We start from the raw sequence: 27,933 nt of genomic DNA on the forward strand, positions 1-27,933 counted from the left end.
TTTATTTTTCCTTCCTTTAATCTTAAGCAAAAGAGACACAGGGGTTCAAAAATAAAAATTTCTTTTTTCCCTCTCCCAAACCTTTACTCCAGCTCCGCACTGCAACCACCCGCTTCCTGCCCAGCAGGGACTCGAGGAGGGAGGGTGCAGGCATCTCCAGCTGGGGCGGGGGAAGGCGGGGAGTGGGGGGGTTGGGGGGGGCAGGGGGGGGTGTGCTGAGCTCGGTGCTGGTCTCTTTCCAAATATAAATACACGTGTCAGAACTCCTGGAAAATCCTCCCTCCACCCACCACGCAAGCGCTCTCCTTGCTCTGCCAGCTTTGGAGAGGGGTGGGGGGCGGTGCCAGGCACCGGCGGCTGGCTGTAGGTTTACTGCATCCGCTGGGTGTGTAGCCCACGAGCCCCCTGCTGCTCGTTGTAGAAGAGATGACACTCGGGGTCCCCCCGGATGGTTGGGGCCCCCTGGATCAGCTTCCCGGTGTTGGGGTTCACACACCAGCACTCCCCACGCTGCCCGTTCAGAGACATCTTGCACTGAGGAGAGAGAAGAGGAGGACATAGAGGACACCCCGATAAAACGGAGGTTCCACCAAAATGCAGGCTCCATTCATGAGGTCTGGGTGTGCCTGCAATTCTGCACGGCTAATAAGTTCCAACGTGACTCACGCTGGTGCTGCTGGCCCAGGGACGTGCTCTGGCTATCAGCAAGGCTGCTGGGGATGCCTCTCGATGGAAAGACTCAGCCCCCATCCACGGGGAGGTCCCATCCAGCCAGGGACCCAGTGTACTGGAGTTCACTCGTAGGGTGAGGCGGAAAACGCACATAAAAGTCAGCGTTAGCTCGGGTCCTATTATGTGCTGGGCGTGGCGTAAGCAGTCATACACACTGCTCATTTACAGTTCATATCTAACATACGCTCTTTTTTTTTTTTTTGAGGTACGCGGGCCTCTCACTGTCGTGGCCTCTCCCGTTGCGGAGCACAGGCTCCGGACGCGCAGGCTCAGCGGCCATGGCTCACGGGCCCAGCCGCTCCACGGCATGCGGGATCTTCCCGGCCCGGGGCACAAACTCGTGTCCCCTGCATCGGCAGGCGAACTCTCAACCACTGCGCCACCAGGGAAGCCCCTAACATACACTCATTTAATCCTCTCAACCACCTTGTGGAGTAGGTACCATTACTTTACCATTTTAAGGACGATCGGAAGGAAGCCTACATGGGTTCAGTAACTTGCCCAATGTCACAGAGCTAGTAAGAGCCACAGCTGAGATGCCAACCCAGGCATTCCCCTCCCAAGATCCCTGATCTTACCCATGAGCCAATTCCTCTTGCAAATCCCCGTTTACCCATAAGCTTCAGTAGAAAAGAAGATCACTATTTCTTCTTTTGAACTCCAAACGAAGTAGCTGGCTTACATTTAGAGGGCAGCTGTACGAACCAATAGCTTTTAACGCTAGACTGCTATTTCAAAGGGCAAGATGCCTGGGCTGTGAAGGAGATGGGGAAGTGAGACCCCCACCCCGACCCCGGGGGATCAGCAGAGCCCCGTACCCCATCTCCTGGCTCTGCACACCCACCCTTTAAAAGTCAGTTCTGACTTCCCACTAGGACCACCAGGGGAGCCTTTGAAAAATCTGGTGCCCAGAAAGCACCCCAGGCTCACAAAATCTGGATCTCTGGGGGTGAGGCCCAGGCATCCGTATTCTTTAAAGCTCCCTAGAGAAGCCCAGTGTGCAGCTGGGCTCAGACCGTCTGCTGGAGAACAGAATGGCCGGTGGAGTCCACACCACCTCAATCCTTCTCTCTGCCTTACATGAAATGCACACAGACTCTTTCTCCCTATACCAGGGAGGAGCTGGAGGAAGTGAGCAGTGCACTAGGTGAAAGGACAACTGACCACGTTAAACAGCCACTAACAATCATCACTACAAACTCTATGTGGTTAGGTAAACAATATTCATAATGATAAGGGGAAACATGCATACATACATAGTTCATTAGAAGGCATATGAACAGAATGGAAAGGGGAGGATAAAGGGCTCCTGGGTGTTTTACTTCCACTTTCTACATTTTCTCTAATGTACTGATAACACTGTTCTGTTAACCGTTTCTAGAAATATTTCAAGTGGCGTTTCTCCACCCCTGATTCTCCACTCCCTGAGATACTTGAAAACCAGGGTCTACTTGGTCAACAATGGTTTTAATCAGTGATTCTGGAAATGCCGTCCACGGATCATCTGCGTCCTCTGAGAGCTGGTTAGAAACGCAAACTCTCAGATCCCGCTCGACCGTCTGAATGACAGTCTCTGGGGACGAGGCCCCAGAATCACCTGCAGGCGATTCTAACACTCAATAAAATCAAGAAGCGCTGGTGTGAGGCGCTATTTGTCCTCCAAGAGGCTCCCTCCTATCCTGGACACCAAGCGATGCTGGCAGGTAAGCTGGGTACGTGGAGTCAGGCTCTGACAAGCCTGAAGCCAAGAAGAGAAGCCCCGCCCCCACCTTCCCTGGCCTGGCAGCTGGCATCCCCTCCCCTCTTGGCTGGCATCCCCACCCGCCTCCTCACAGAAGACTAGGTCTCCCGCTCAGAGGCTTACAGGTGATGGGGCAAGAACAAGACACACCCAGGGTCCGGGGCCAAGGAGATCCTCGCTCACCTGTTTGAGGTTGTACAGGCCATGCTTGTCACAGTTGGGGATGTGCAAGGAGTAGAGGTGCTCCAGGGGCCCCCGCTCGTCGGGTAGGCGCATGGTGGAGATCCGCTCCAGCACCTGGTCCAGTTCCTGCTGGCAGGGGGTCTGTGGGCACAGGCACGCAGAGAGGATGCTTAGAGTGGGAACAGGCCCGTGATTCTTCTGAAGGGACTTTCCCAAGGCCACACAGCTAGCTGGCGGCACCAGTAGCTTCTGACACCCAGCCCAGCAATCTACCTACCATAAGATTATGCTCCACCGCACCCCTAAAGAAAGTCACCCGCATATAAGTATTCCCTCCTCTCCTCCATCTGTGTCAACGGCCTTCAGGGGTCAAAATGGGAGCTACTTGCAAATACTGAATTCAAGTGGCTACCTCTAGAGTATCTCTACACCCACCCAGTGGCCCAACCTCCATTCCCTTCCATCAACCCAACCAGGGCCTAGACAGCAAAGCTGAGCTGGAACGAAGAAGTGGGGTAGCTGAGTGAGGGCAGCTGCAACAAGAGTGGGCAAGCTCGAGTGGATCCATCTATATCTCTAGCATCCATTGCTTTGCCTGTGTCCCAAAGCCAAGCAGAAACGTGGAGATTTTAGAAAGGACTTCAAGAACCCGTACGCAGAGCCCATTTCACCGCCAAAGATACTGAGCTCCACCCCCCCCCCCAAACAAAGAGAAACTGATCAACCTGAAGGTCACTGAATAAGTCAGTGGCAGAATCAGAAAGGAAAGTGCTTTGCCCGCAGGCACACAGGACATGGATCTCATCGGGGGGCCCACATCCCCGCTTGCTGGGACACTCCCTTTACATGTCCTCCCACCCCTCCAACCAGACCCGACCCGTTCTGACCCTGGCAGGTGGCGGCCGCAGCTTCTTGGGCTCCTCCAGGCCGAGGTGATGTTTGCCACCCTTGCCCATCTGCCGGTGCTGTTCCGTGACCTTCTCCCGGAACACGGCCAGCTCCTTCATGCCCGACTTGAGGGGCTTCCGGCCAGCACCACCTCCACCTCCCAACAAGTTCATGTTCCCGTCCACGTGGTTCTCGACCAGGCCTCCCTCAGAGTGGTCCTCGCCATTGTCTGCAGAGAGAGGGAGGGAGGAAGAGCTGCAGGTCCAGTTTCCAGAGAGGTGGGCCCTCCAGGGACTATCTGGACCCCTGATAATGACAAGGAAGGCGATGACTAACATCTAAGCAGTGGTGCTAAGTGACTTATGTGGATGATCAATTTCGGTTTCACAGCAATGACGAGCACAACTAGTAACGTCCCCCAACTTCTAGACAGAGAAGCCGAGGCTCACGGAGGTCAATTTCTTGAGCAAGATCGCAATCCAGGATCTGAACGCAGGCTCTCTGACTCCAGAAAAATGCCTGGGTCGCCTACTCTGCTCTGCCTCCACCCCAGGAGGTCAAGGGGGAGGATGTGCGTGGGGGAGCAGAGGGGCACAAGCCAAGGATGACCATGTAGGCAAGGCTCTCACCGGGGAACGGGTAATGTCCACCACTCTTCCTTGAAAGACCTCTGAGATTCACCCACCACTAACTCCCCCTGTTTAAAGTCTTCATGATGTCTGGTCGGAAAACGCATGGATCGGATGAGCTTTTAAAACTCATGCCGCAGAGATCACTGGGCCGTGCTGTGTCTGGCGGGGAAGTGAGGTGGAGAGCCACGTTGCCGCCAGGAGAACACAGCGTCCAGCCCCCTCCGCCATCACTCTTCATCTGCCCGTCTGCTTCCTCCTCTTGTTGCCCTGACGCTCCACTCCTATGGCTGCTACAGCACTATCCCGGGACCCTGATTCGTCTCCTGTCTGTGCATGCTGCCCCACCCCCCATTACATCGAGAGCCCCCAGAACAGGAACGATGACCACGCGGTAGTTTCATCTTATCGCAGGGCGCGTGGCCTCATCCAGACGTCTGTCCAAGGGCCATCCACTGAGTCTTTGGACTTTCTTAACCCTCCAGCCAGCCGGCAATAGGGAACGGCCCCTACGGTGTACACAGCTCAGGTGGAGGGCCCTGCGAGCACTCCTCCCCTCCCACGGTCTCATGCAGGCTTAGGCACGTCCAGCCAGGGGACAGAGTCAATGGTATGGAAGGCTCCTAACCAGGGAGACAATTTCTGGCAAGCTCTAGGTGGGCCGGGCTGCAAACAGCCCCCCGCAGACACGGCAGGGCCAACAGGGTCTCAGACCACACTGCCTGGAGCGGCCCCCTGCAGGGCTCAGGGAGCTGGCAGTGGGAGTTTCCAAACAAACCTTGCACATTTTCTCTTCCCCTCTAATGCACCTCCGAAAACTTACAGCCTAGATAACATACCCGAATGGCTTTTACAGTATTTCTACACAAGGGTTTCAGGCGAGGCGCCTAGTACTTGGCAGTCCTTTCAGAATTCAGGCACACTGTGGTGGGCTCAGGGGGTCGCCGTCCTGGGCATGCTATACGGTGGAAAGAGCTGGCCCTTACCTGTAAAAGGGGGGCCATGACACCCCCTCTGGATTGTGAGTTTCGGCGTTCGCTCCCTCACCAGCTAAGGTGTGGGACCCTCTTCCGTGCCTTGGGGAGCCAGCGCCTGCATCCTCGGAGCATGCTCCAGCAGACTCTGGGGGACCGGGCACCAACAGGGTCCCTGGAAACGGAGGAGTTCAATAGAGGTTTACTCCCATCCCTTCCCTTTGCACTAGGCCTGATGCCTGGTCGGTTCTCACTAGCTGGAACATCCTTTAGAACCAGGCACATAATCTCCAGGCTGGCAAGTGCTGGATAGGAGGGCGGGCTCGAATTGAATTCCAGCTCTGCCACTTTTTATACCAGCTGTATTTCTCCTGCATATATATCCGCACTGTGCCTCTGTTTTTCTTAACCGTAAACTACTGGATAATAATAGTTCCTACTTTACAGAACCGCTGAGAGTATGTTATAGGTAAAGCCGTTAAGATACAGCGTGGAACGCAGAAACTCTATGTCCTGCCGGTGGTGATTACTTTAACGATGATGATGATGACGACAGCTGCCTCAGTGATCTGCTACCCCTGCCGTGTGGAACCCAATCAAGAAGCAGGAAGCAGAGGAAGATAAGCTTCTGAGCATCAGAACAGCAGTCACCACATCCATGCATTGTAAAGCCATGATGCTTTCCTCACAAGTCAAGGGAAGTCAGTGCATGAAGAACCTTGACGGTTTGCAGTAGCACTGGTCAGATAAGCCTGGTTTCTGCATGTCTGGTTTCCAAGGCCACCACAGAATAAAATCAACAAAATTAAAAGGAGAAAAAGGAAGGCACGTGGTCAGTGGCGAGAAGTATCAAATGGCAGAGAGGAAAGAGAGCAGTAAAAAAACCAAACATAAGAACTCCGGGGACATTTGGTGCACAGCAAACAACTCCACGGCCATTGATGACCCCTGAAAACTTCCACGTTGTATGGCCTGAAACAAGACTAGTGTTGATAATACGACTTTGGGGCATCCAAAAAGGAAAGGGGTAAACATGACAAGTATTCAGTATTAAGAAAGATATCTATCCAAAATTGCTAAACTTTAGAAAAATAATGGAAATATTTAAATGAGTAAGCCCTTTGAAACCCGGAAAATTTTTCTCTAGAATGGCTATTTCTCCAGGGGCTCCGGGTAGCCCAGATTTTATCATAAATAAACCAAGCGCAGATTAGATCCTGTTCCAGAAGCCCCAGCACCACCTGCAGGGGAAGGCTGATTTGAAGCATCTACCACCAAGTTGGGTGGGAGTCCTGATCTACGACGTTCTACATTCACCAGCCCCAAACTTCCCTCACCCGCCCTGCCCTCCCCTTTCTGTCCCTGAAGCTGAAACAGCAGAAACCCAGAGGCCCCAAGAGAAGCAGTCCTGGTTCCCTGGCTCAGCTACCGGCCCGGTTCCCCTGAATGGGGACCAGCTGCAGCTTTCCCCTGGGACTGGTCAGGCAGCTGAGGCCAACCACGAAGATGATCCCACCGTCCCTGTTCAGATACCAGAGGTAGAGGGCAGAAGGCTGAAGGAGAGGCTTGCGAGAGTCCGAGACAGACCTGGCACATAAACAGGATGGGCTGATTCAGGTAACCCTCCATTCTGCTTAACATTAACCTGAAGCATAAGGCAGATGTTGGCACAAATGGGGGGCGTGGGGGGGACTCATCTCCATCCTCACCATCAGTTCTGCCATTTCCATTTCTACAGGCTTCTCTGCTTCTCTGCACCTGGACCTGGTGACACAATTTCAGGCTCCCTCCCTGTCTTCATCCTTGCAGGTGCTGGCCCGGGGAACACAGGAGGAAGAGAGCAAGACGCCTAGAAAAGTCCTGCTTCCCCAGCTGCACTGGGAACCATGCAGGATCAAAGGGGGTAAACAATGGGGACCTCTGGGCTGCCCTCGCCCAGCCCCTCGTACCCGAGTTCACCCTGGGCACAACAAACCCATCCTCATCGTGCCCTGCCCAGCCTGCTTCCTGCCCACAGTGACAGACAGCATCTATGGAGACCTCAACACCACTTCTGCACCCGACGCCCTGAGTTCTGCTCACAAAGTAATTAGACAAGGGCTCTGGGAATTTCCCACCATTTCTGGAACCATCCGCTCTGCTGTCACGAAGCCTGTGACTCTCAGAAGTTCACCGGGTTCCTCTCTTTTGGGGGCAGGTTTGCCCGCCTGCCCCGGGGCTTAAATTAAGACAGCCCGTCTCCACTGTGGCTGCAATTCCGCGTTCTCAGGTTGAAACACAGCAGGATGGCCCACATTTAGTCCTCTTCAGGAACGTCTGGGAAGGCTCCACTCACCAGAACCCAATGCCTGGAACATTCTCGGGATCAGGGTCTCCCAACCCCAGCACTACTGTCTTTGGGACCAGAAGATTCTTTGTTAGGAGCTGTCCTGTGTAAGACGTCCAGCACCATCCTGGGCCTCTACCCACCAGATGCCAGCGGCACCCTCCCCGAGTTGCAACGAGCGAACACGTCTCTGAACGTTGCCAAATGGTCTCCAGTTGAGAACCACTGTTCGCAGTTAGGATTGATCCAGAGGCCTGAAGTTCCCGGCCCAGTGCTGAAGACTCCCAGCCTCACATAAAGCAGATCTGAGCTTTACTGTATCCCCTCCCTCGGCCAAGACCCCTCCACCACTGTTCCATCACGAGGAACACTTCCGGCCTATGAGCCTTCCTTCTTGGTGGTGGTGGTGGGGACCCCAGAGGACTCTTAGCCTGCTGACCCCTCTTCCCTAACCCTCCCGGGCACTCGTACCACTGACAGGGGCCAAAGAAGCATCCTTTGGCTGAGCCCTAGAGGTCAGCCCACAGTTAACGCTCAGAACCAGGCCCTCTGCAAGCTCTGGAAACACTGGATGGAAGAGAGGGGCACACAGATTAATGCGCGTTCAGGACGGCAGGCTCCAGGCAGGCACAGAGGGCACAGTGCCCAGGGCCCTAGGAAATGTTTTCATTTCTTTTAAAATCAGAAGAAAAAAATCAACTTTTAGGTCAAAGCAAACGTCTTCATATAACACTGATACGTTTGCAGTTATAAAATACGATTTTCTGATTCTTCCGTGTTTGCCCACAAAGGCAAACATGTCTGGTGCCCCCAAAAGTCATAACTGCAGCCCCACTCCAGGTCCCAGAAGACAGGGCTCAAGTGGGCAGTCCTATCCCAGAAGGACAGAGGTGGCTTCCCATCCTGAGATGTCCCTGACGGCTCTGAGCGGAAGGTCAGTTCGTCCACCCTCACGGAAGCCACCTGGGTTCAAGGGTATGTTTCATTCCATTCCTTTATCGATCTCATCATTGCCAACGAAAGTGCCAATAAGATGAGGAAATCCATGGGCCTGGTCTGCTGACGCAGGTGCTGACACCCCACATCTTGAAGTGGAAGCCCAGGACAGGGAAATGCAATTGTTGACTGGGTGGAGATCAGAAAGGACTGTAGGCTGAGAAGAGCCTTGACTCCTTGACTGATCCTATCCCCAGCCAACGAGGTTCAGGCATTCAGCCTCCAAAGTCTGATTGCCTGGCTGAATCCTAGCTTCACCATTGAGCTGTGCAGCCCTGGACAAGTTACTTAAGCTCTCTGTGCCTTCACTGCTCATCCGTAAAACACGCACAAACAGGATCCACCTCCAGTGGGTGGCAGAGAGGATTCCGAGGGCTGCTGCATGCATACGCGGTGGCGGCACAAGGGGCTCGCCCTCAGCTGCTTCCTCTGCGTCCCACACTCAGGGAAGCACCCACACGGCACCGCACCCTCACACTCTGCTGGACAAGGACATTATCACACGTTACCAAGCTCTGCCCATATGTTCCCTTATAGGTGTGACAGCGCAGTCCGCAGGAAAACATTCCACATGGAGAACTCCAGCTAGAGATGGAATTTGCCCTCAGAACAAAAATACCAAGTTGCATTTTTTTTTCTGCCTAGGAGAGTTCGGTTCAGAATAATATTTATTAAGCAACCACTTATGTATGCAGCTCCATGGGCTACAGTGCAAAGGTCACTCTAAGAGATGGTTCTTAGCAACCCAAATCACATAACTAGAAAAGCCTGCGGGCTTAGAGATGACTGACAGGGACCTCCAAGATTCCTGAAGAGATGTCCCTGTAAGGATTAGTAAGCAGTAGCTGTTCTCTGCCTAGTGACCCAGGAAATGGGTCAACGCTGAAGAAGGGAGTTTCCCAATTATGTACAGAAGGTCAAGCTTTTCCAAAGACAAGTGGGGGAGATGATAGAGGGAGAGTAGAGTCTCCCTTGTGGGAGGCTTGAAGGGCGGGGAGAAGGCCCGTCCTGCCGTAGGGGCACTGCCACACCTTCCCACCTTAACACCCCTGGAGGAGAGCTGAATGCGAGACAGATGGACCCAGAGGACACGGACGAGGTGTCCTATTTTACAGACAGCAAACCCAAGGCCCAGAAGGACCAGCACCGGGGTCCAAGAGGAGCACGTACGACCTCTCTGCTGTCATCAGAGGTGCTCCACGACTGGCCTGGGGTCCCCGCACCGCCCTGTGGCCCGGCCTTACTAAGCTAGCCAAGCAGGGCAGCTGGAGGGGGACAGTCCAGGAGCAAAGAGATGCCTACTTCTGTGCACTGACACTCTGGCTTTAAAACTTAATTCTGGCACAGTCCTTTCCCCCGCAGTGCCATGTGGCTTGACTGTAGCACTGACAACCTTACTCAACGGGTGAAGACCCTTTCTCTCATGAAACTTCACTTTCTCCTATTGCGATGCTCCGACCTCTGCTCCATTTGACAGTTGGCAACTCCTGATCTACCGGAGACCTTAGAGCACTCTGAGGAAAACAAGCCTTAAGAATCTAACAGCAACCCCCTACCCCTTCCTGCTTACGGTGTGAGGCATCTGTCCTCATGCAGGCCTGGTGAGAAAAGGAGACCTCTTCCCAAAAGCATCACACATCTTCATAAGAGGTTAATACATCTCCTTTCTTTCTTCTTTTCTTTTCTTTATTCTGAAGAAAGCCTAGCCATTTTCCAACCTTCTCCTCAGTCTATCTCATGATTATTTGGAAACCTAAGAGCTGAGGGCAACACAGAGATGATCTAAATCCATCACTCCCTCCACAGTGAACTCACCTCCTTCAACAGGTAATAGCATTCCAGGCCCTTTGAGAATGGATTCCAAGTAACAGGCCAGGGGAATGCTGGCTGCTTTCCTGGTTCCACCCTGGCTGGGCACAGAACTCACATGGCTCCTTCTTTGTTGATTTCTCCCAAAATGCACTTAACCTTGACATGTGTTGGGCAAAAGAATAAATACTAACTACCATCTTCCTCCTCCCTCCAGGACGACTTCTCCACTAATATCCATGGCAGTGGACAGTTCATTCACAAACTCGAATGGGCAAAGAAGCCCAGGAGTCAAGAGCCTTGAATTCCAATCCTGGCTTTGCCACTGACAATCCACCCGTGATTTTGGCCAGACCCTTTAACCTTTCTGAGCTCTAATGTCTTATGTCTGAAAAATGAGAATCATCACCCAGCTGAAGTGAAGGCTGCTACTTAAATAGGCTACAGCATCAGCACCGCTCAAACCCCCAATGTGGGCAGAATCAGGCTTTGGAAGAAATGTGCAGATGATCTAGCTCTTGAAAGAGTAAATGAAAGGTGCATCTGTTTGGTAGAGGGGAAGGGTGGGTGACACCTGGTCTGCAGAACGGCCAACGCATGGGGGGAGAAACGAGTTATAAAAGAGTTCTGCATCTACATCTTTCTACATCTTTCTTCTAAAGCTTGATTCTGTTGATTGTATAAATTCCATATGTTGCTAAACAACAAAGCTCTCTGCCATCTGATGAAGTCCTCGGGCAAGGGTGGATTTGCCAAAATTACTTTAACTTTGCCTACAGAATTTAGGCAAAGGAAAGATGGGAGGAAGGAAGGCAAGAAAGAAGGGGGAGAGGGAAGGAGGAGAGAGGGAGGAAAGATAGGTAGAGTCTCCTAACCGCCGTGCATGCATAGGTGAGGCAGGGTTCGCAGGTAAACGCACCAACACACAGGGGAAGCAGATTTTGTTGGAGAGGCTCTGAAGCCAGTCCCTTTGTATGGCTGACTGCTCACTTAACTTCACCTAGCACATGGCCACTTTGGTCAACAGCACAACCCACCCAGAAGCCAGGGTGGGTGACTCAGGCCTTGCTGGGAGGTGGGGGAGTGGGAGGACGTCGTCAGGGGCAGAAGTTAGAAACGGGTGGGGTAGGAAGGGGGCCTATTGGTTAATTTTCAGCTAAGGTTAAACCTGAAGTCCTTAGTCTCTCTGGGTGAGAGACACCATGTGCCTTCCTCCACCTGTTTTTAGCCTGTCACAGGCGGGCCGGCAGCGGCGGCCTCTTACACTGGAATCCTGAGCAGTGCGTGCGTGGATGTCTCACGTGGTGGCATTCCAGCCCAGCTAACGGCGTTCCTGCGCGGGCCATCTACGCCCTGCTGACACCCAGCTTCACTCCAAACTCCCTTCCCATTCTCTGAGCCCCTGCTCCCTGCTACGGAGCCAGCTAAGCAAACCTGACATCTCTCAGATGCCACCTCGTTCTGGGAAAACTCCCTTCGGCAACGGGCCAGTGCCTCCTCAGTATGGTTTCTGAACAAAAGGTCTCCTCTCTGATGACACCCGCCGCCCACCCGTACGTAAGGAAATGGCTGCAAACAAGCAGCCTCCTCTGATGTTCTAGACCCATAGGTCCCACAGGTGATCACATCACACAAGGGCGGGAACTGGCCTTTCTCACCTTGAGACCATCTCCCTGCACCGACAGCTACCACGAGCCCATCACCTAGCTAAGGGCTGCAGAGCTGGGTGAAGTCTGTGGAGTGGGATGGCCAGTAGGCACCCAGCCCCATCCTCATACAGGGAAGGAACCGCTACTGGAGATAACGGCGACGGTGGACAACAGGAGGGCAGACAGGGCCAACTACCTGCCACGCCACTCTGAGCCCTTTTTGGATTGCCTTTGGAACACAGGCTCTGGAGCTCGAAGCTTTGGCCATCCAGTTCTAGTGTGGCAAGAAGGGCATCACTGGCCGGAAAGCCAGAGGCCCAACGTTCTGATCCTGACGTTACCGCCAGGCCTGGGATTCTGAATGATGCCAGGCTGGGTGTTTCAGATGTGCAGGCCCCGGTGTGCTCAGCTGTAAATTCAGAGAGTTAGACCAGGCAAACGGTTCCCAATTGTAGCTGTTCATCAGAAATCATCTGAAGAGCCTACGAAAAATAAAGTCCTACACTCCAGCCCCAGAGCTTCGGAGACAGCAAGCCTTGGGGCGGGGCGGGCAGGAGGGGTCAAGGACTCTGTACTTTTAACAACCACCTTCCAGCTCAGGGCCCCATTCCTCTGTGATTCCTGCCTCGGTTTCCTGAAGAATTTCTTGGTGATGAGAGAAAAGGCTTCTATTCAAGAGATACGGCTTCACGTGTACACTTTGCAAAGACGAAGCCTCGTAAGCTCCTTGCACCCACTGACGTGCGGGTTCAGAAACAGACACAACATGTATATGCTTAGATGCACATACAGGGGCCCTCCTCGGCCAAGCATCATGGTGGTTTTCTAGAGCATCTCTCATCGCGGGCTCCCCCTCGAGTGACCAGAAAGCGCAGGGCCTCCCTACCTCTGCGCTCTCCAAAGGAGTGCTTCATAAAACACCAGGGTCATTCCTGGAATCGCCAAGACCTGGGGAGGGTCAGGGCTGAGGCAGACAGTTTGAGAAAACAAAAACATGCTCAAATTCAGCCACGGTCCTCTGGGGTTCTGCGAGCCAGTCTGTCCTTGAAGAGCCAGAGATATTGATATCAAGATGGTCAACAGTACTACCAGCTTTTCCCTCCTTCCCGTGAGTCCCCAGCGTTTCTCGTCTGGTTCAGCTAAAGCCATCTGAGAACCTGGCAAGGGGACCTACCTGCTGAAGGCCCAAGTGAGCGGAGAGTGTGCTTTGGTGCAAACGTGGACCAAAGGCTTATGGGAAGAGTGTGCCTGACCCAGTAATTCTACTTCTCTCTGACATGTGCACAAAAACATTCAATACAGGGCTTCCCTGGTGGCGCAGTGGTTGAGAGTCCGCCTGCCGATGCAGGGGACACGGGTTCGTGCCCCGGTCCGGGAAGATCCCACGTGCCGCGGAGCGGCTGGGCCCGTGAGCCATGGCCGCTGAGCCTGCGCGTCCGGAGCCTGTGCTCCGCAACAGGAGGGGCCGCAACAGTGACAGGCCAACGTACCGCAAAAAAAAAAAAAAAAAAAAAGGTATAGCTCTGACCTGTGTCTATCAACATGGGTAGATCTCAAAACCTAAAGTGGACGGGGGAAAAAGTTGCAGAATGAAACCTTTTATGTACATTTTCCATTATCTCAGAGAATGACTCTGAAATATTGGTCATTCATTAGCAAACCTGTTTAGCTAAGAAAGAGAAACACTAAATAATGCTAGTGGTTGTTTCTGGGGAGGAGGGACAGGGAACAGGTGGCTGGTGGGGAGGGTCATCAGCGGAAGCTTAAAAGAAAGACTTGAAGTAAATATGACGCTGAAATATCAGCGTTCCCAGATGTGGGCGGTAGATTGGCATTATTATGTCATTCTTAGTATTTCTCTGCATTTTTAAAGTTTTCTTTTAAAAGAAACTCACTCCATCCACCTCTCACCCTCCTTGTCAAGCAGGGGTATCAGTAAATACGGGTGCCCCTTGAACCCCACTGGCTGGAGGAGGACCAAATCACAGTGACATGGCCAACTTCAGTGCCACTCTCAGAGGCCAGTGTCACAAGAGCCACCTGCCTGCCAGTCGGAGACTGACCACGGGCTGCCGGCCAGGTCTGTGAAGCATGAAGAACTGGGAAATGAGTCAGAGGAAAGACTCGAAGAGAGTGGAAGCGGGTCACAGGGTCAAGGAGGAGAAGATGCAGGAATCAATACTCAAGGGCCACTCATGCCCAAAGGAAGGGAAACAGCTGTTCTGGCTTCCTAAGGAGCAGGGAGGTGGCAGCCTTAAACCGAAATGGGAGAGATCCACGTTATAAGCCACCCGAGTTTCAGAGGAAGAACTAAAATGAGTAACAAATTGCAGGTGGAAAAAAATTACACATCTTCCTCTGGTATCGTTCGGGAGGAAGGAGGATGGACAATATGGCCTCCAAGTGTCCAAAGGCCACTTGATTGAGTGGATGACGGGCATCCCTGGGCCAAGCACTCTTGTCATTGGACTCAGCTTCCTTCACAGCCCTGTAGCCTGAGTGCACTGGCACAAAGCCATGGGTCCATGCTTTTCCTTCCTCCTCCAAAGGAGGGAGCTTCTTGAAGACACAAACTTGTACTTAGCTTCCATAGAGTGTAAAACAAAGTACACATCATGAAAGGAGGGCAGGAAGGGAGACATTTTGTGTGCTCAATTTGCCTTTTTGGAAGAAAGAGATTGCGCTTTCGTCTTCCAAGACTGGAGATTCTTTTCCTTCTGTAACTTTATCCACCAGAGAGGGGTCCCATGATTTCACGTCAAGATCTTCCCAAGAGCCTTGGTCAAAAGGCTAAAACAGCACCCGTTTACTTACATGAAATGTATATACATCTCTACTGACTTAGTTTCTTCTTAGATAACATCCAACTTTTTCAAATGCTTTTCTTGCTCCCCTCCAGGATCAAACAGCACGTGCTGTGGGAGAGGGATAGCTTGGGAGTTTGGGACTGACATGTACACACTGATCTATTTAAAATAGATAACCAGGACTTCCCCGGTGACTCAGTGGTTAAGAATCCACCTGCCTATGCAGGGGACACAGGTTCAATCCCTGGTCGGGGAAGATCCCACATGCCACGGAGCAACTAAGCCCGTGCGCCACAACTACTGAGCCTGTGCTCTAGAGCCCGCGAGCCACAACTACTGAACCCACATGCCACAACTACTGAAGCTCGCGTGCCTAGAGCCCGTGCTCCGCAACAAGTCACCGTAATGAGAAGTCCGCGCACCGCAACGAAGAGTAGCCCCCACTCGCCGCAACTAGAGAAAGTCCGCTCGCAGCAACGAAGACCCAACACAGCCAAAAATTAATTAATTAATTAATTTTTGAAAAGGCTATCTGTATAAAAAAAAAAAATAGATAACCAGATTTCCCTAGCGGTCCAGTGGTTAAGACTCCATGTTTTCAATGCAGGGGGCGCGGGTTAGATCCCTGGTCGGGGAACTAAGCTCCCACATGCTGCATGGCACAGCCAAAAAATAAAATACATAACCAGCAAGGACCTACTGTATATGTATAGCACAGGGAACTCTGCTCAATACTGTAATAACCTACATGGGAAAAGAATTCGGAAAAGAATAGATACATGTATATGTGTAACTGAATCACTTTGCTGTACACCTGAAACTAACACAACATTGTTAATCGACTATACTCCAATATAAAATAAAAATTAAAAAAAAAAGCATGCGCTACAGGTGGTATGATAACTGCATCTGTATATAGAGTCAGTCTCATAGCTTGTACCTGTGCTCAATCAGTGTTTAAACATTAGGAAAGTTGACTATCCAAAGAGCATTCCACCGCGCTCTGGCCTAGAGTATCCTGTGATATTACTTCTTTTTTTTCATGTTTCTGGTCTCTCCCTCACCATCTAAGCCCCAGAGCAGCAAGAGTGGTTAGGAGAGAAGAAAGGCACTGAGCGAACAGAAGCATGAATTGGAGAGGAAGGCTACTTCCCTCTACCAGGACCCACATTCAAACAACTGTCCCTGCACTCAGCTCTGATGTCACCACACAGACCAGCTCCCATGGACCATAAACACTGGGTCCCACTCACCTCTCTCCTTCCACCCTCTCCTTCTGCCAATTCTTCTCCATCCCCAGATGTCTCCCAGCTATCCCAGGCCTGACAAATTGAACCCAAAGGATGCAGAAAGAAACTGAAAACCTGCAAAGATGTCCAGGATTGCCGGCCACACTCTCAAACCAGCACAAGAAGTGTCTTGAATATAAATAAGTGTCTTTAAATAGGTCACCATGCTTTCTTTTCCTTCCACTAAAAGTTCACTAATTTTGTATGATATAAACCTGCAGCACATCAGTTGTCTTCCTTGGCTATGCTCTCTTGGTTTAGAGGCAGCAAAGGAACCAGAGCTAACTAGCAGGGCCTCAAGTAAGAATCCTCCCCTCAAGGGGCATGCATGGACCTTGGTCCAAGGTCAGCCATGGCAGAACCACAATGAGGTCATGACTGCCCTCTGGAAATCCCTCCACCACTGACTCCATTCTGGACTTTCCAAAGCAAAGGGCAGCTGTCCAGGTAAGCCACACCCTGTGGAAGCAGCCACACTTCCTTGCAGGATTCTTAAGTGCCCCTTCTTAATAAACCTGGCCAATCAGCAAACAGCTAAAAAACAAGCGTTTGCCTTCTTCTGTTCTGTGTGTTGACATCAGAGGGACAAGAGAGGGGAGAAGTATCACCATCAGTACAACTCACCTGATTCTCTGAGTTTCTAATCCTGTGCTAAGTGGCTTGTGTACAGAACTTTGTTTTATCATCAAGCAATCACACGAGGTTGATAATTTCTTATGTCCTCTCATGCTTGGCTAAGAAGCCATAGGGTATGAGGCCAGTGGCACAAAATCAAGCAGCAACAGCAGAGCCAAAACCAAATCCCAGGTGGTTTAACTCCATAGCTCTTAACCAACCAGAATGGCATTTGGGCATTGGTATCCTGGTAAACTCCTGACCAAGACCTTGTAACCCCAGGGCTTCCTTTCTACTGTTCCCCATCACCTTGTCTCTCTTCCCATCTCCACAGGACCCTCCCTCATCTTCCCAGGGAAGGAAGCCATCAGTCATAAGCCAGCGGCCCCCACCCAACCCCAAAAGCCCTTAGGATCCAGTAAACCCATTCCTCCCCCACCCCCCTTTATCTTGCCTGACACACCTCCTGCCAGTGTCTCTATAGAAACCACCCAGCCTTATCAGGCAATTGCCAAGGGCAGGGCCCAGGGGAACTGTCATTTTCATTTTATCTTGGCCTCAGGCACTTTAGAAAGTAAGTTCCCAAAAAAAAAAAAAGAAAGTAAGTTCCCCATCCACAGGCAACTTGGCACCTCCATCCAGAAGTCGAGACAATAGACCTAAAAGAGACTTCCCGGGGAGTTGCATAAAGGAACATTTTTGAGAAGTTATGCCTTAATTACTACCTCCCAGGGAAAAGGAGCTTTTCCAAGCAGCAGTATATAATTCACTGCTTTTCTGCATGTTTGAGTCTGATGGAATGGAGCTCTGGAACGAGAATCTGGAGACCCAGACTCCGTTCTGGTCCGTCCATTCTGGTCTGCACTTGCCTTGGCATTTGAACCTGAATACGGCCTTGATTTCTTCACCTGTCAAGTGGGGAGAATCTTGAGGCTAAAACAGCTAGAAAAAGCAAAAAACCTACAGTCAGACTTCCCTGGCGGTCCAATGGTGAAGACTCCATGCTTCCAATGCAGGGGGCGCGGGTCAGATCCATGCTCAGGGAACTAAGATCCCACATGCCGCTCGGTGTGGCCAAAATAGTTTAAAACAAAACAAAAAACTACAGGCGTTTGGGTAGAAGTAGACAATATCTAGAAAAAAAGCAATTTTAATTATGCTTATGTATTTTGTCCTTTACCCTTCGAGGCAGACCCTTTGCTCACTGCACCCCTACAATCCAACTCAGATCACTCTAGCTAGAAGGTCCCCATCTCCTCAACCCCTATCAGGAAGGAACCCCTGAGCCTCCCCCCTCCTCCCCAACTTACCAAGGCCTCCCCAGGCCAGTGCCCCTCCCCTCAGGGCTTCCTCACCCGCAGAGCTCAGTTCCTTGAATGAACACAGGCTGACACACCTACACCCGTCCACTAATTAGAAACCTCCCCAGGCTCTGCTCGGGGCCAACTTAACCAGGGCCTGTGGGCCAATTCCCCAGGCCGGCAGCTGGAGGTTTGCCAGGCCCTGCTCCCTTCTCCCCAAACTTCACTCCTGCCCTGCCTCCCAAGAGCCAGGAAGAGATGTGGGGCTGGCGGCCAGAAGGGGCCCCAAGGGCTGCCAAATGCCCCCCTCCCCCCTACAAAAAAAAAGGGGAAAGGAAACAATTCCTCACTACAGTCGACTCTGTATTTCTTTCCGGGGGAGCCGGCTTTCTGAGCAAGGTCTCCCTCTGCGCCCTGACTGACACCCAGGAGCTGAGCCAGCCCAGATCTTCCTTGGCTTTGTTAAGGAACAGGAGTGGCCTCAGAGGGGGAGGGGAGGGTCGAGGATCAGAAGCCAAGCAGGGGGAGAGACAGAGGGAGATGGTCCATTTTCCAGTAGGAAAAAAAATCTCCTAGAGTCCATCCACTCTATTCGGAGTCATGGAGAGGGTAAGGGAGGGGGCAGTTACTCTGGAACCTGAAAGCCAACACATTTCTCTGGACCCACCAACCCCTCTGTAAGGAGAGCTTTGCCTCTCCTCCCCCCTCCTCCCCCCACCACCAAGGTCCTCGGAGTTTACCGTCCACCCCAGATGCCCAGTGGCAAACGCTGTGCTTTGTCCCTATTGTCCCTGGTTTCACCACAAGCATCTGCTGACCCCCGAAGACTCAAGCATCCAGCTTCTCTGCTTCCTGGGGCCTCAACTCCGTCAGACGCTTGACAACAGACAGTGTCATGTCATCGTGGCCAGACGGGCCATTCAGAGGGCTTTCCGGGACCACAGGTGGAATCAGACATCAGGAAGAACCCAGGGCCCAGAAGACACTTCCCCATGCCTGTCGAGAACCCCTCAGGCCCCACCCCACTGGGGAGTGAGGTCAACGCTGGAGACGGCGTAGTGAGAAAACATCGCTTTTTTGGATAGAACATCCAGTTTCTTTGCCAGGATCATGTTCAACTTTCTGGCACCCTAGGCCCAGACAGGATGGACCCGAAAGCCCACTTTCCTGGGGCAGGAAACGGGCACCATGGGGTCTTCACTGGCTGCACTGACAATACGACACAGCTCACCCGGCACACGCCGTGTACCAAACGTGTTAGTACACACTGGTTCTGACCCTCTTCTGCTAAAGCCTGGGTCCTAGCAGGTGTCCTGTGGAGGCCATCGGTGGAGGAAGGCGCTGCCCACCCCTGAAATGTGGCCTCAGGGATTCCCCAGTCCTCTGAACTCCAGCAACTGGAGAGCTGGGTCCTAGAGGTCGGCTGGCAGGTGAAGGCAGGACTCAGCTTCTGGGTGCCAGTGTTCCTCCCTAATGTCCAATTCAACCTGTCCCATTTCTCAGTAGCAAGGCCAGCAAGAGTACCCAGGGTCAAACTCTGGGGCCCCCTCTGCCCCCTACAGTCCCTCCACCCCCATTCAGGCACCACAGTGAAGCTGCCAGAAGAATCTTGGTCAGCTCCAGATCCTAGCGCACGAGCCCTAAAGAGCATCACCTAACTTATCCATAAAACGTGCAAGCCCTGGACCTCAGGCCATCTGTTTATTGTCAACTGGGTTTATTCTGCATTGAAAATAGTTTCATTACCTTTTCCACAAACAGCTCCACTACAGTCTGTCTGTGAAAATGGGTCAGAGGTATGGATGCTTCCATTTTATAAGTGGAGAGATGGAAATCAAGTGGCTTGTTACAGAAAAAACAAAAAACACCCAACACCCAAGTAGACTTTTTATGTATTATCTACCTGTACACACACCACACGCACGCACACACACACACACAGATGTGACCCCATTGGTGCTATCAATTCCTCATTTACAGATAAGGAAACTGAGGCTCAGAGAGAATGTATCTCTTGCCTCGAGTGGCAAGTACGTGGTAGGAAACTGGCTTTTGAACCAAAGCCACTTCACACCAAGATGAGGCCCCTTAGCGCCTGGTACAACCTTCAGAGACAGGTGGCCCGCCTGACACAGCCAGTTCGACCTTTGTTTTAAAGGCCACCTAAGTGTCAGAGAGGAGACGTCACTTGTCAAGATTAAGGCAGCTAAGAGAACCTACTACATGCCAGGCATTTTGCATTATCACAGCTGATCTTACATGTACCCCATTTGAGAAATACCATCATCCCCATTTCACCAAAAGATAAGACCCTGGCCCGTCATCACTCAGGTTCTCAAGAGACGGGCCTGCATTGGAACCCAGGTCAATCTTCCAGCAAAGGCCAGGCTGCTTCCACATTCATCCACTGCCCACCAGCTCTTCTCTCTAGAGGCCTGTCCCGGAACCCTTCTGCCCCTCCTGACTACTGCACTGGCCACTTCCATTTCTGAATTCCCCAAGTTCTAGGACTTGGGCCTCTCCAAAGAGTCAAGGGAATGCAAATAACTGAACGGTGGCCCAAGCATCACCTGCACGTGGCAGGTGTCCAGGAACAAACCTTCTGGCTGACGGGGGTCAAAGGTTTTTTCTGCCAACAGCCCGCACTCACTTGTTTGGTCACAGAGGCAGAGGGGTACAGAGGAAAGGCGGCCAGGTTAGCCTCTCACCTCACTACATAGCTGCTCAGGTGGCCCCTCCATTGAGCCCCAGGGTCCACACCTGAGGAATGGAGGTAAATAGCCTCCCTTGCAGGGATGCTGTAAGACAGGAGACAAAGCAGGCAAAGAAGCAGTTCATACCAGGATGAGGACAGGCGGGAGGCTGCCTGCCATCTCAGCGAAATGCTGGCCAGAGACAGCAAGGAGAAGCAGAGGGGCTCCAAACATCTGCCAACCAGATCGCCAGCACCCTGGCGCATTAGAAGTATAACCTCTCTCCCCTGTGCCTTGGTTTTGGCAGAAGCAGCCCTAGCAGGCACCTCCGCCCACGAAGCCCAGCCCCTGCACTGCCAGTCAACTGCCCTCCTCATTTAAGGGTCAGATTTGGTTCAAACACGCCAATCCCCAATCATCTACGTGGTCTCCATCTACTTGGATCCCTGAGGAAGGCCAGGCCAATCTATTTCCCATGTCACTTTCTCGAGCCCTGTCCACCTGCTTAGCAACCAGCCAGGTGTGTTAGAATTATAGTGGGAGAAGCATGGGAAAGAAAGAACGGTCCAGAGTGGGTTGTGAAGACAGGATGGAGAAAGCAGAGAAGGAAAAGGGGAGCTGGAAACACAGAGAAGAGAGAGACTAAAACTAAATGCAGTGCCTGGATATGTAGTCTCTTTAAAAAATAATGATAATGATAACCAAGCCTTGTTTTTTTTGGTACGGTTTTGTAGTATGTGAGGAGGACCAATAACAAAACCAAACATGGGCACAGCCTGTTCATTGTCTACTTCTCCCTCATTCCCTTTAGCAGCCCCTGCCCTGCCCACCCCTCCCCGCCTTGGGTACTCCTGTCCTGCATTTCATTAGAACCACGAATTTTTGGAACCTGCTCATATCAGAACTTAGCAATTGTGTGTCCCATTTTCTACAGCAGAGAACAGTTAATCTAAGAACCGAGAAGCTAACCTGATAAATGGGCTAGAGAACAGTGATGCTCTCAAAGTCACCCTCAGTGTCTGACAGCTGGTGACTGAACACATCCCGACTCTCAGGCACCTTGCAGGCATTTCTGTAGAAATTCTTTCCCCCAAAGGAATGATGTGCCTGAAAAGTTTTATTTTAAAGCTCACTGCTAAGGTAAGCTAATAATGAGAACCATCTAACCCTCCCTTTTCCCTTTGCCTGCCAGGAAACTCAAGGGTCCAATTAGGCCAAGAACCACTGCATAGATAGACCCTCATGTCCACAATAGATGGGTTTTTCTTTCCCCCTCTCCTCCACCACCTATTCTAATTCAGAGACTCCTTACCTCTGGTTTTGTTTTTGTAAGATCTTTTGACACTGTTAATAGGATTTTTTTTTTTCTCAAAGCTTCCTCAAATATCTCATCAAAGGAACAGATGGGGTCATTATCACTACACATTGGGAACGATCTCCGTGAACACTCTGGATGGGAGTGGAAGGTGAGCAGGGAGACTGCGGGCAAAGTCTCCAACACTGCCCGCCTCTGCCTAGTTGGTTCGGGACCTGTGGAGTCACACCCTGCCAGACCAGCCCTGCTTCCAAGGCCACAGCGCACAGAGCCACACCCTGCCTAATCCCTGTAGTCAAGGAACTACAGATCTCCGGTCTCCCCAAAGGCAGCCGCCCTCCAGTCCCCCACCTCCCCTTCCAACACACTGAGGCAGAGCAGCTTAGCAGAGCTAGTTCTGGGTATTCTGTCTAGGGTGGGGGGTGGGGGAAGGTAGTGACGCTAGCAATCAGTGACAGTAGGTCCCACTCATTCCCCAAGACTATTTTACGACTTTGAACTCAGTATGCAAATTTATGCAAGACAAGATGCAAAGCAGCGCTCTGAGCCAGAAGTCCCGTTGCTTTTTCTCCCCCTTCTTTGAAGCTGCACTGAACCACTGTAAATCAGCCCTCGCCTCTGCCCCCCTTTATGCTCCCCCAGCAACTGCAGATGCAAAGCCTCCCCAGGCCCGCCCGCCCGCCCGCCGGCCGGCCCTGGGACTTTGAATGACTGCACATTTCTATAGCACCTTTATAAGTGCAGCGGGCCAGACGGCCACTTGGGCAGCTCCGCCCCTCGGCATAATCCCCGGCATTGTACACGGAAGGGAAGGAGGCAGGGGAGATGCTTGAGGGAGCCAGTCCGGCCCGGCCGAGGCCCTGAATTCTGAAAGGGCCCGGACTGGCCCAGGCCTGCTTCCTTTCCTTTCCCTAACATTTCTAGGCACTTCTGCTCACGCCACCACCAAACACACCCACGCATTTCTCAGGTCCAGACTTCACGCAGATCTCAGGATCCCCCTCCTGTTTTTCTTCCAGGCCCACCCACTCTGAGCCCCCACCCCACAATCCGTGCCTCCGTCTGACTTCTGGGTTTCTTTGAACCACCAAGTCCCAGCCCATCAGCCCCATGGGATGCAGGCTCCGCACCCGCTGATGTGCCCACCCCCACCCCCTGCATCCCAGCCATCCCCAGGAAGCCAGCAACACAGCCCCTGAGTCCAGGGAACAAAGACAAAAGAGCTAACAGCAAAGCCGGAACTGCTGGGGTTTGCTGCCTCGAAATAAGAGGGTATGTTTAAAATTCTCAAAAGCAACCTGCTCAAAGAGGAATGCAGGCTGGGATGGGGCTGGGGGGGTCATTCTTCAGAGGGGGGAGGAGAAATGGGAGACGGAGAGGAGGCGGCAGCATTCAGCGCTAAGGTTTCATCGGGGCCACGCTCTTGTCGGCACACCCCACTCAACTCGGACCCCCGCAGTCCCCACGCAGCACCCCGATCCCTGCCCTGGCTCAAGACCCTCTCCTGCACAGGAGCCTCAAAACCCGCCCCTCTCTCTCTTCCCTGCACCCCAGCAAGCACAGGCTTCTCTCCTCTTCACAGTGCCCCCTTCCCCTCAGCCCTCTTCACGCCTCCAACACCCCGCTCTTAGCACTTCTTTCCAGGGCACCCGCTCAGCTTCCGCCCACCCCCAACCTTGGTGTCCCCTCTTCCCAGTCTGGAGCACAGGAGAAAAATGCGGAAGGCGGCTGTCTGGCCGCTGGGAGCAGGCTGTGGAGGCAGCTGGGGCTGGCTGGCGGAAAGGAGTCCCATAACCAGGCAGAAAATCCACAGTGACATTCTTCCCATGAACTCACCCCATTGTCCCCGAGCTCCCCTGGCGACTCCAGGGAGGAGTGAATGGGAGAATTCCCAGCATCTGTTCCCTTCTGAAGACCCTAACCTGCCTCTGGGGGCTGGGAGGCAGGACAGCTGGTTTTCAGGCAGAGAGCGAGAGGAATGAAGAATGACAAAATGCCCCCAAACAAGTTTTTTGAGGGACACAGCCAGGCTAGGAAGGTTAGGAAGGACATGTGCTACGCACTTGGTTAAAACAGTCAGAATCCAAACGCTTCTATGAACGTGGAGGCCTTTTGAACAAAAGTTCACCCTGCTGAGGGAGATGTTTAGTTTGTCAGAGTTCAGCTCAGAAACCACAGTACCTCCCCGGTGGACCACGGGGTGCTGGGGGGCGAAGGAGGAGGAATGCGGGACTGGGGGGATGGGCACCCACAGTGAAAGGACCTTTGCTGAGTCTTTTCCCTTTTACTATTACTTTCTAAGAGAAGCTGGAGGAAAGGGTTAACTTCGAGGCAGGCTAGGGAGGGAAGCAAGCCGGAGTGAGAAGAAAGGGACTTGAGGGGTTCCGCTCAGAGGAAGCCCTAACTTGCTGTGCACTCAAGGTCAAAATGCGACAAAGAAAAGATTTCAACTCTGACCCCTAATTGTATTCCCAAGGAGAACAGGGGAAAAAAACAATAGCAGGCTGAAGGAAGGGGGGGCGAGGGGTGTCCGGGGCGGGAGGGGGCCAATGACCGCAGAAGCTGACAAGCAAGCACGAATTTCTCACTTTTTCTTTTCTTTCTTTCCTTTTTTTTTTTTCCCTCTAAGTTTGAGAAACTTGCTTTTTAATCAACAGCAGCAGGCAGTGGACACATTTCACCGCTGTCTCCAAGAGGAAAGAAAATAATTACAGCTTCCTCCAGACCACTGGGGCAGGAGGCTTTTGTAATTTAAAAAACAAAAGCGACAACAAAACAACAACAAAAAAAAAAACCAACACGTGAGAGATCTTTACAGCCTGGTTGTGTCCCCCAAAAAACTTATTTGGGGGTATGCGAGCTCCGTACAAAGAACCTCAGGGCCCCAGTTCTATGGGACAGGAAGAGCTCCCTCAATTAGGATGGGGGGCGGGGGGAGGGCAACACCTCGCTCCGGTAAGAGTAGTTGCGCCCCGGCCCAGGCATCCTCCTGCCAGACGCCCGGGGGCCCAGATGCTAAACTGAGCGGCCTGGCTGCCCCCGCCCCGGACCGCAGCCGGCGACCCGGCTTAAGTTACCGTGACTCAACGAATGGGGTCTCTTCCTCGCCTCCCAAACGTCCCTCTCTTATCGTTCCACCCGACATAAAAGCAAGAGCCTTCTTCGTCCTCTCTGAAATAGCAGCGTTCCTTTTTAATTTTCCCCCTAGGCAGCCCACCCTACAAAGTACCAACAAGTCCTTTCTTCTCACCTCACAATCCCAGAAGGAAGGGACCTCAAGGCGCCGCTGCCTTCTCCTAGCGCCCCCTTCTCACTAGAGGTCCCTGGTGTCACCGGTACCCGCCAGCCTCAGCCCCCGGCGGCGTCCTCCACCAGGACCTCTCCAGGAACCTTCGGTCGGCGGTCACCAGCTCAAGCTCCTACTCACACCGATCTGACCGACACCCTCCTCCCCAGGAAATCCCCCCTCCAAAAAAAGAAGTCAGTAGAAGTACATTCCACCGGGCAAGCCTATGGTAACAGGGATGCCTTCTCTCTCCCCATTTTTCCCCACCAAATTAGTAGCCAGGGATCTTCCGCACGCTCGAACTCCAGTTCCCCCCACCCCGGGCCTGACTTTCGGGTCCCCCCTCCCAACAATCGCCCAGAGCCGGTCCAGGACTCCGCTCTTCCTCCGCTAAAACGGTCTCTGAGGTTCCGCCACACATTCCTTCCCTCCAGAAGGGCCGCCAGCCAGGCTCCCCCGCTGCCCTCCAAGTTTCTCCGAACTAGTTGTCCCAACCAGCGTTACCTGCAACCTGCTCGGGGCTGGCGCTGTACTCGGCATCCCCGTGCTTTTCGCAAGTGCCCTCGCCGTGGACCAGCGCCCGCAGGGGCAGCTCGGAGCCTGGGTGGGGATAGCAGCGCAGCCCCTGGCCGCAGCGCGGGGTGTACACGCCGCACCGCTCGCCCTCCAGCCGGGCGCACACGGAGCAGCAGCCGCAGCCCGGCTCCCGGACCAGCTCGCAGGGCACGCGGGCGTCGCCGGCCGGCCCGGCCTCGGCGGCGGGCTGCGCGGCGGGCGGGGGCTTGCAGGCGGCCAGGCTCTCAGACGTGCAGGGCGGGCAGCGGAACAGCACCTCGGCGCGCGCCCCGCGGCCCCCGCCGCCCGCGCCCAGCAGCAGCAGCAGCAGCGGCGGCAGCAACGGCAGCGCGGGGCCGCCCAGTCTCGGCAGCATGTTGGCGGCGGTGAGCGCGACGGCGGCGAGCGAGCGGGCAGGTGGCACGGCCCAGCGAGCGCGGGAGCCGCCTCCTCCGCTTCTTTCTCCTCCCCCGCCGCCGCAGCCGGGTCCTAAAGGGCCCTGCTTCTCCCCGCCCCCTGCCTTCTCCCCTCCCCCTTTTGGAGACCACCCCCTTCCCCCGACACTCCCGCGCGCGGGCCTCTGCGTGCGCGCACGCCCACTCGCCCATCTCCGCTTCCTTGCATGCTGCGTGGGTCCCCTACACCCCCTGGCCTCTCTCCCTCCACACCCATCTACCCCGGGCTCCCTGACTCCTGGAGGATGAGAATAACTTGGGGGTTTGGGTAAGATTGGCGCGGGAGTGGACAAGAGTGGGTGCTTTTGTCTCCTGTTTTCGGTTCAATTCGGAAAGGCTTCGTTTGCGCGCTTCACATGTGGCCGGCGCTGGGCTCACTGCTGGAGGGAATGCAAAGGACGGCAGACGTGACCTTCAAGTAGATTTCAGTCCCCTCCCAGCAATTCCCTCCATCCTCGGGTCCCACTGCTGTCGTGTTGCTTGGGACAGTGACTTAGGAATCAGGAGGCTGTTCACATCCTCTAGATCAGCCTACCCCGAACAGCCCCTCTTAGGGACCATTTCAGTTTCCCAACCCTGCAAGCTTTTGGTAACATATAAGTACCTGAAACGCAATTTCTGGACACTAAGAAGCCTCCCTTCCTCTCCGCCTACTCTGCTCCACGTCCCCGCACAAATAGTCCCTTGGGGACCTGGGCCTCCACCCACAGATCTCGAGGCATTTGCTGCAGGACAGAACACCCTGCTTCAGGGGGTCTTACGTCAGATCAGCTTTCCAGGTGTAGGAGAATGTCCTGGGGTAAGGTCATTTAGAGCTCTCTCCAATAAATGCAGATGGCCAAGAATGGCCTCCCTTCATTGTTCAGATCGATTCTTTGATCCAAGCTGTCCCCAGCTCCAGGAAATTCCAGGCTGGACCCCACTTTAATCATCACCCACCTCCTGTGACCCTAACAAAGCTCCTTGTCAAAGAGACTCTCTTGGTGGGGGTTGGACCATTAATCTACCTCCAGCCCAAGTATAATTTCTCAACACCTCCGTGCCACCCTTCCCCCACCAGGGCCCTCCACTCCAGCTCTTTCTAACTTTAAAACTGAGAGCCATTTGATTCTACTGAACAGCAACTTACCAAGTGGCCACCTGGCCCTGAAGGTGAGCTAGATGCCCCAGGAAGGCAAGTTCCTGATCTTAAGGAACTAGCTATGTTATGGGTGAGAGTTTGGTGAAATGAACAAATAACTGGTTGTCAGAGGCTTTGAGGAGGAGAAATATTTAGACGGTAAGGTGATGGGCATTGCACGGGTAGGTCAGAATTGAAATTGAAGCTTGGAATTCTACCAGGGGAAATGCAGGCATAGCAAGGGCATCCTGAGCAGGGGGACCAGCTAAGGACCTGGAAATGGGAAAGCGAGGTTGGAGAGAGGAAGTCCACTTTGGCCAGCGGAGGCTTGGGGGCAGGGGGAGGACCGGCAGGAAATCCAGTTGACTTGTGTGGAGATTTGGCTTCATTTAATTGAGCAGGGGGGTGCAGCATCCATATTTGGGCAGAGGAGTGAAAGAGACAGAGCTGGACTTCTGGAAATCACTAGAGCTGTGTCTAGTGCAGATCTGACAGAACTAAGAGACAGGCATGAGGAGGCAGCCGGTCACTCCTCCTCTGTGTGCCCTGGCATACTGGGCCAGCTCAGTA

The 27,933-nt window shown here is 53.1% G+C and overlaps 1 protein-coding gene across 2 annotated transcripts; it reads right to left on the reverse strand.

The window, feature by feature from the left end:
* Positions 1–26,278, reverse strand: IGFBP2 (insulin like growth factor binding protein 2). 2 transcript variants are annotated; one of them, XM_032637023.1, is made up of 4 exons: positions 25,738–26,278; positions 3,544–3,773; positions 2,657–2,797; positions 1–534 (listed from the first exon to the last, which is right to left on the reverse strand). In XM_032637023.1, exons 1-4 carry the CDS (start codon positions 26,162–26,164, stop codon positions 370–372), a joined length of 963 nt encoding a protein of 320 aa, XP_032492914.1. In that variant the 5' UTR covers positions 26,165–26,278; the 3' UTR covers positions 1–369. The 2 variants fall into 2 exon arrangements, with proteins under 2 accessions (XP_032492914.1, XP_032492915.1); XM_032637024.1 differs by lacking the exon at positions 25,738–26,278 and adding an exon at positions 25,198–25,377 and having other exon boundaries at positions 16–534.
* Positions 26,279–27,933: the final 1,655 nt, after the last annotated feature.

This window comes from Phocoena sinus, chromosome 7, assembly GCF_008692025.1.
Source record: "Phocoena sinus isolate mPhoSin1 chromosome 7, mPhoSin1.pri, whole genome shotgun sequence".
NCBI classification, from domain to species: Eukaryota; Metazoa; Chordata; class Mammalia; order Artiodactyla; family Phocoenidae; genus Phocoena; species Phocoena sinus.